Below are 7,933 nucleotides of genomic sequence, written 5' to 3' on the forward strand. Positions count from 1 at the left end.
GTCCGGAGGGAGAGAGGAAGGCAGCTGCGGCGTCGCCCCTTCTTCCTCGCGCGGCCGTTTCGCTTTCGTTTCCCGCGAGGCTCCAGCTGCGGACTTCGGTGCCTCCGCCCTCCTGGCCTCCCTCACTCCTCCCGGGCAGAGTCTTGTGTTTTTCCGATGGCGGCGGCGGCGGCGGCGGCCGCCGTGGCGGTGCTCGGGGTCCCGTCGGACGTGGCCGATGAGCTGCTGGTGTTTTACTTCGAGAACCGCCGGCGCTCGGGCGGCGGGCCGGTGCAGAGCTGGCGGCGGAGGGGCGGCGGCTGCGCTACTCTAACTTTCGAGCGCGCCGAAGGTGAGGGTCGCGGCTGGAGGGAGGCTGGGGAGAAACGCCTTACGGCCCTGCTGCTCTGCCGGAAGTGGATCTCCGCGCCCAGCGCTCGCCTGCAGCCCCAAGGGTCGCCCCGCTTCCGCCGTGGCTTTCGCAAAACGGCTGCCCTCTTAGGAACCGCCTTTTCACGACATGGTTAACCCTACTGTGCCGTCCAGTTCTTTGGAGTCGCACAATATGTGGGTTTGTGCTGTACACTAAGCCACAGAGGCTACACCTTAACACCAATTGAGCTTAGCAGGAGTTACAAAAGCAGCAGATACTTGGGCTACAGATACCATGTGTTCTATGACTGAGGTGGTTGGGGATGATGGAAAGCATAGTCCACCGTGCAAGGGACCCAGCTGGCTACAGGGCTGGGCTCTTTAGTGCTCCAGCTTTGCCCCTGACAGGTTCCCCCAAACAGTTGGCTGGGCCCTTCTGGGCTTCTGAGGGGTTTGAGGCCCTGGGGGGGGGGTCACCTGGGCCTGCCAGCTTGGGCTCTGGCTGGGCCTGTCCATGGTAGCAGCTTGGCCGGCCTCTGGGGTGAGGACTTCACTTCTGGAAATCACCTTCTGGTTGTCTCCCTCGTAGATGCCCAGAGGGTCCTCTCCAAAACTGATCATGCCCTGCAAGGGGTGCCGCTGACGGTCCAGCCTGCTGCTCCTCGGGATTATGGGAAGCTGGTCCTCCAGGGCCTGAACCCCCAAAGCAGCCTGGAGCTGGTGGAACTGTACGTGGAGCACATGCTGGATTGCGAGAGGGATGCTTACTCCGTCTACCGCAGCCATGCCGGGGACCAGGCGCTGGTGCAGCTGCAGGCGGCGCTCAGCCACGCAGGTACTTGCTGAGGTCGCCCCTTCCCGCCCTCCCTCTCCAAATGCAGCCAGCGGAGTTTCCTTAGGCTCCCTCCCAGATGGGCACCTTCAGGGCCTTCCTGCACCCCAAATCTGGTTGCCACTAGGTGCCACGAGCCTCTTCTCTGCACCTGCCCCCATATTCTCCCCCCTCTCTGGAGAAACACCAGGAGAAACATGAAAAGTGACAAAGAAGCCACTGCCTGGCGAAATGTTGCAGTCCTACACTGGGGTAGATCACTTCGGCTGCTGCCTTTGGCCGGCTGGGATCGTGTGCCCACCAGGAAGGATCCTGCATTATGAGCAAAGTTGCCTGTCATCTGTCAGGGATTCCTGGCTTCGCCGGGCCTGGAAACCGGTCTCTGGCCTCTAGTTGTGTCATCATTTTCCAAAAGAGGGAGGAAGGTTACTTGGCTCCCCCCTGCTTAAAATTCCCAGAAAAGCCGAGTGGGAGATCTTTTCCCAGAAATCTGCCTGGGCTGGGAGGGAGGCTAACGGAAGGCAGTTCTTAGGGCAAAGTTGAAGGTTTGGCTGCCTTGATGGAATTCCTCTGCTTTCCTGGCAGAGTTCTTGGTGCTGGCGGACCATGTGCAAAGCCGGGTACTGGACGGGGCCAGCCTGGTGCTGGACTGGGTGGAGCAGACAGACAGCATCCTGGTTCAGAGTCACCACGGCAACCAGCTGCAGCCAGAGGTGCTGACCCTCTACTTTGAGAGCAGGCGGAGTGGCGGGGGCCGCCTGCAGGCAGTGCGGCTTCTCCTGGGAGGCACGATGGCCGTGGTATCCTTTCAGGATCGCACAGGTGAGGACTGCCCGAGACGCGTTCTGCTTCGGCACGTCTCCTGCCTCCGCTTCCAGGAGGTGCTGATCCTCTGATCCTGCTGCCTTCGTGTCCCTCAGTGGTGGATCGGGTACTGAAGCAGCCCCATCAGCTCCCGGATGGTCGTCTGAAGGTCTCCCCTCACTACGACTTCCTGGAGCCCCCAGAGGCAGCATCAGAGCTGCAGGCAGGAGGAGCTGAGCCGGCCCCATGCACCACCCTTCCTATCCCGGAAGCAGCAACAAGGCGCCTGCTGCAGTCCAAGAGCGTCCTGCAGGAGCTGGGGGCCTCTGCTCCCGAATGCGTGCTTCACTGCGGAGAGGTTGGGCTGCACATCTCAGGCGGGGATCCGGTTCATCGGCAGCAGCTGCGGGAATACATCCAGGCAGCCTTGCATGCAGTGGTGCAGGAGCGGTTGCCCTCCTCAACCTGGGTGCGTGAGTTCTTGCAGTGGGCAAATGTGCAGGAGCACCTGGCGGAACAGCTTGCTGAGCGCGGGGTGGGCGCCTGCTACATTCCCACCGCAGAGGAGGTGTTAGTTGTGGCCTTGAGGCCTTCTGTGGCTCAGCTGGCCGCTTCCCTCCTGGACTCCTTTCTCAGGTCCATCTCCCTGCCGTTGTCCGAGAGGCAGTTGCTGGCCTTGACATCCCCTCGCTGGGCCCAGGTGCAGGCGGGACTGCGCTGCTGCCTCGTGCAGCTGGCTGAAGATGGGGAGCACCTGGAGGGCCTCACCCTGCCTGGCCTGGAAGAGGAGAACATGGCTGAGCTGAAGCGAGGCCTGCAGGACTGCCTGCCGGATGAGATGCTGGTGACCACGGAGCCTGGCCGTCTTCATTACCTTCAGCTCCATTGCCAAGAAATGCTGGCTGGCTTGACTGATGTCACACTGCTGCCCCTGGAAGGATCCGAGGTCACTGGCTTGCGGGTAAATGTAGTGCAGTTGCCTGCAACACTCTGGGTGCCAAGCATTTGCCAGCTCTGTCCTGCTTTAGTGTCCCCCCTTGTGCCAGCTGCCATGGGTCCTTGGGCACTGGGCTAAAGGCCCACTTCCGTAGCCAAAGAAGGGGGTGGGTTCAGATCCTGCTTTTGCCAGCCTTTTGTCAAACAGAACAAGTTAGCTTGAGAAAATACACACGGTGTCTTTTTGTGCAGCTGAACGGTGAATCTTGGGCGTGCCGAGCCGCGACTGACCTCCTTCAGAGTCTGCTGCATGCCATCTGCGTCCGGACTGTAGCGTTGCATCTTCCTGGTGTGAGCCGCTTCTTGTTGGAGGAGCGTGGCCAGACCATCCTGCAGGGCCTGGAGAGGAGCTTCCGCTGTGCCTTTGGGCTGGAGCACGTCCAGTGGCATTCCCCAGAGACCCAAGTGTGTACCCTGGAGGAGGGGATAGGGCTCAGGAAGCGCAGCGGGGCCAGAGGCTAGAGTGCTGAGCTGGAGGGGAGAGAAAAGTTTGAAAAGCGGAGGGCTGCCTCTGAAGGACCTCTCTCCCCCTTCAGCATGAATGGGAGACCTCACAGGAGCCAATTGCTGTCCTATACCAGCGAGATTCCCTGCGTGGCCTCAAACAGCAGCCAAAGAGCCCAGTCGGGGTGACCAACCGGCAAAGCGAAGCTAACCTGGGTAATATCTATCCAGCTGTCCGCCCCTGGAGGTGAAGGACAGCAAGGGGCATCTGCCCTCCCCTTCCTGCTCTGAGGTTGGAGGTTGGGGTAGCTTTAGGGTTCCCCCTTTCTGTGCAGGCCCCCCTTGTGTTGCTGCTTTTCTGCTCAGCTGGGTCCCCCTCTCCTTACAGAAGAGATCAAGGGCCTTCTGGCTGCCCTCCAGCCTCCCGGCGTGGCTCTTCCCGCAGCAGGGGAACAGGAGGAGACAGACACAGCCCTGGAGCCTTTGGCAGAGGCTCCCCCTGCCTTCGAGCAGCAGACCAGCTTGGCTGACCTAGACGCAATAGAAGAAGGGCCCTTGCCTGTCCCAGGCCCCATTCCGAGCATGGCAGTGGAGGAGGACGAGGACGCGCAGCTGCTCCTGGCCATCCAGCAGTCCATGGACAGTGCTCGGCAGGAGATGGAGGAGATGGAGCTTGCCACTGAGCTCTCTCTGCGCTCCTTCAAGCAGGAGCAGCCCTCCAGTTCAGATGCCGACATCCTGTCTGTCATGAGGGCCTCTCTGGAGACCGCGGGTGCAACCCGTTTGGAGGTCTACACCGCCTTGGAGGAGGAGGCAGAGGCTGTGGTGCAGGAGCTGGAGTGTGCCCTGCGTGTGCAGCTGCGGGAGGAAAAGGTGCAGAATGAGGCCCTCCTGTCCCTGCCCGCTCTCTGCCTGGACTACCTGACCTACCTGGAGAGGAAGCATGCAGTGAGCATCACGCTCGCTGGCTCCGTGGCCACTGTGTCGGGCTTCCTGGACTACCCTGTGGCCGCCACCCGAGACCTCGCCCTGCTGCTGGCCCGGCTGCTGCACACGGAGGTGGCCGTGGGTTATGGGGATGCCCGCTGGGTCCGCTGGGAGCCCTCGGAGCAGGGCTTTCCCACCCCCTATTCGGCCCAGGCCAGCACCTTGCTGGAGCAAGCATGGTGCCGCGGCCACAAGCGCATGGAGATGTTCTTCGATGGGCGGCCTTTTGCTGTGGACTTTGAGCGGATGGAGGAGTATGATGTTGGCAACAGCCGCACTCTGCCCATTGGCCGCACAGAACTCCAGCTGCCACTTGCTTCCACAGGTAGATGCCCTACGCAGTGTGTCTCTCCCGACGGGTTTCTGGTGCCCCTGTTCTGTGGCAGCACAGGCCTCCTTGGCCATGCAGCGTGCCCCCGCCTGGTCTTGGGGGGGGGGGGATAGCAGCTGTCTCTTCATGGACTGTGCTTCTCTGCAGCTCTGCTAGACCCCACAGCTGAGGGCGAAGTAAAGCTGCTTCCACTGACTGAGGACTCGGAGGAGTTTCAGAGGACCGTCCAACACTTCTACGACACTCTGGATGGGCTTCACCGCAAGATCTGGATTGTCAAGGTGGCTGTTTGTCTCCATCCCTTTCAGCAGAGGGGCAGCACTTGCAGGCCGCAGACCCCATCCCGGAGACGTGGAGGCAGAGCAGAGCCCTATCTGGCCTTGAGGCTGGATGGTGGGGTCTCAGCAAGGTGCCTGCGGTCCCTCGGGTGGGGATTCTGAACGAGAAAGGGGGTGATGCTGGAGGCAGCTCAGGTTTGGGATCAAGCGGGCCCTGGTCCCCCAAGCTGAACGTGGCCGGTGTGGCAGGGAGGGGAAACAAGCTGGACGTGGGGCTGACTCGTCTGCTTCCTACTTGGCAGCTAGAGAAGGTGATGCACCCACTGCTTTACCAGCAATACCAGCTGAAGAAGGCTGCCATGGAGAAGGCCTGTGGGGATCGGGCAGTGGAGCGGATCCTGTACCACGGTACAACAGAGCAGTCCAGCCATGAGATCTGGCAGCACGGATTCAACCGCAGCTTTTCTGGCAAGAATGGTCAGTTTGGCTGCATGGAAAGGAACCCCTCCTTGGGGGCTCTAAGGGGGGGCAAGGGGGCACCCTCTGCGCTGGCTGTCTGGCTAGTCCTGGGGGGGTGCCCATATCCATTCTGGTTTCTTCTGAAAAACATCTAAGAGCTCGCTGTATGGAAGCTGGATCACTGGGGTGGCTTGAAGGTGGCTCTACCAGCCTTAGGATCCGAGGGTGCCAATGCCAGCCTAAGGCAAGTGGCTCGCTGAGGTGCCCGGCACCAGTCAATGCCCAGCCCGTCTCTAGACAGAGAAAGAGTGGACAAGATGGCGTGAAGGTTGCTTTTCTGCATTTGGCCTCTTGAAGGGCTCTTGAAGGCCCCGTTAGCTGCTGGCCTGGCTCAGGCCTCGCGTCCTCTTTGCCAGCAACTGTCTGAGAGACTCTGAAGGGGCTGGTGGGCACACTCCCCATGTCTGAGAGGGCAAAGTCAGCGCTCCACAACTTTATACGTGAGATATTTATTCTGCATTATTCAGAACTAGACCTTGCATGATATGTTTTGTTAGTTGTAATGTGGCGGGATAACTGATCCTTTGTCTTTTGTTTGAATTTTCATACCTTAATAGACGTTAGAGATTTGTCATATAATCTCTATAAATGTCCGTACATTTGTGGTAGATTATTCACTGTATTCCGATCTGTCTGGACGCTTTTGCTTATTTTACATAAGTTTACCTTGCTCTGTGCTGGCCACTGATTGAATAACTCCTTTCCCTTCCCCTATTGCCAGCCACACTCTATGGCCACGGCGTCTACTTTGCGGTCAAGGCATTTCTCTCGGCGCAGGATCGGTATTCCCCTTGCAGCCCTGATGGCAACAAATACATCTTTGTGACCCGGACGCTGGTCGGGGACTACACAGTGGGCAACGCCAGCATGCGAGCCCCGCCTCTACGGGAAGGAGATGCCGCCCTCCGGCGGTACGACAGCACGGTGGACAACCTGAGCGAGCCTTCCATGTTTGTCATCTTCAACGACACCCAGGCGTACCCCGAATACCTCATCACCTGTCGGTGGGTGGAGTCAAAGAGGAGGCCTCCTCAGACTGCCCGCTTGTCGCCCTGGTGAAGGGCAGCCGGTTTTCCGCAGGGGAGTTCTTGAGCTAGCGGGATTGCTCGGCGGGCAAGGGCAGAGCTAGGGAGGACAATGTGGCTCTGCAGTGGGAACGGTTCACAGGGGGCAAAGCCGGGCGGTGCCCACCACAGACTACCAGAAGCCCCCACCTCCCCCCTCTTCCTGGATGGTGGGCCGTGGGGCAGCGTTTGGAGGGCTCCCTCACTGAGGTCCTCCAGGCAGCCCCCAGGGGATGATTGTGTCACCTAAGTAACACACAGGCCTCCTGCTCTTCAGGCGCTTCCCCCCCTTTTTTAAAATAACTGGTTGTTTTCTTTAAAGCTACAGATGGGAATAAAAATAAACATAGAACTTGATTAAAGAAAATCAGCTATAAAATACGAAACACAAAAAGGGCAGGAGAAAAGAAAGAAAATATTCTATTTTCTTTTTTACAACCCGTCGATGTGCAAATTAGTATATTCAGTTTTTCAACAAGAAATTGAACTTTGACCAGCCAGAATCAAAGTTTTTAATTTTTGTCAAAAAAAGAACCAATTTAAGGACAGAGTTGCCAGATTTAATCTAACCAATCCTTAAAATCTAATGCAGGCCCTTCCGTCGTTGCATTCTTGACTCTTTGGTAACAGTCTGAGCAGAATACATCCAGAGCCTGTAAGCAATGTAAAGTCCAACTGCTGAGATAAAATCGAACAATTGTTCAATTCTCCCTCAAACCTTGAAAATTCAGTTTTCAATTCCAAATTTTTGAATAGTATTAACAGTGTATGATTTTTTTCTTCCTATCATTTTCCTGAAAGTACAGAGTTCACATTTTTTTCAGATCAACTGAGAGTTGATCCATTAGTTGTGACAGGAATTGATCAACCGGCTTGTTGCCTAATCCTGGCATTGCGGGCTGAGAGAGCGTGATGGCCCAAGGTCACCCAGCCAGTTTTCATGCTAAGAACTAGAACTGGCCATCTCCTGGTTTCTAGCCTTCGCTACTGGACCAAATTGGCAACAGAACAGGAATAGGAACGGAACGGAATAGAACAGACCCTTGGAGTCTGCGAGTCCAGCCCCCTGCTCAAGCAGGAGAACCTATACCGTCTCAGACAGGTGAATGTAACTAGTGGTCTCTTCTTAAAAACCTCCAGTGATGGAGCGCCCACGATTTCTGGGGACAAGCTGTTCCGCTGGTTAATTGTCCTCACTGTTAGGATGTTTCTCCTTAATTCCAGGTTGCTTTTCTCTTTGGTCAGTTTCCATCCACTGTCTCTCGTCCTGCCCTCTGCTGCTTTGGTGAAGAACATGACCCCCTCTTCTTGGTGGCAGCCCCTCAAA

The 7,933-nt window shown here is 57.5% G+C and overlaps 1 protein-coding gene across 1 annotated transcript; it reads left to right on the forward strand.

The window, feature by feature from the left end:
• PARP10 (poly(ADP-ribose) polymerase family member 10) lies at window positions 1–7,323 on the forward strand. Its single transcript, XM_039364642.1, has 10 exons — window positions 1–331; window positions 941–1,186; window positions 1,769–2,005; window positions 2,104–2,948; window positions 3,176–3,388; window positions 3,520–3,643; window positions 3,816–4,739; window positions 4,893–5,026; window positions 5,326–5,500; window positions 6,264–7,323. The coding sequence occupies exons 1-10, from the start codon at window positions 157–159 to the stop codon at window positions 6,599–6,601; spliced, it is 3,411 nt and encodes a 1,136-aa protein (XP_039220576.1). The 5' UTR covers window positions 1–156; the 3' UTR covers window positions 6,602–7,323.
• The last annotated feature ends 610 nt before the right edge of the window (window positions 7,324–7,933 follow it).

This window comes from Crotalus tigris, unplaced genomic scaffold (assembly GCF_016545835.1).
Source record: "Crotalus tigris isolate CLP2741 ecotype Arizona unplaced genomic scaffold, ASM1654583v1 scf7180000019818.546109, whole genome shotgun sequence".
Taxonomy (NCBI): domain Eukaryota; kingdom Metazoa; phylum Chordata; class Lepidosauria; order Squamata; family Viperidae; genus Crotalus; species Crotalus tigris.

Excerpts from the sequence above, each read along its gene's own strand:
- PARP10 (XM_039364642.1), top strand. The coding sequence starts at position 157 with ATGGCGGCGGCGGCGGCGGCGGCCGCCGTGGCGGTGCTCGGGGTCCCG. Across the intron at positions 3,389-3,519 it reads GGCATTCCCCAGAGACCCAA|CATGAATGGGAGACCTCACA; the intron begins GTGTGTACCCTG and ends CTCCCCCTTCAG. Across the intron at positions 4,740-4,892 it reads GCTGCCACTTGCTTCCACAG|CTCTGCTAGACCCCACAGCT; the intron begins GTAGATGCCCTA and ends GCTTCTCTGCAG.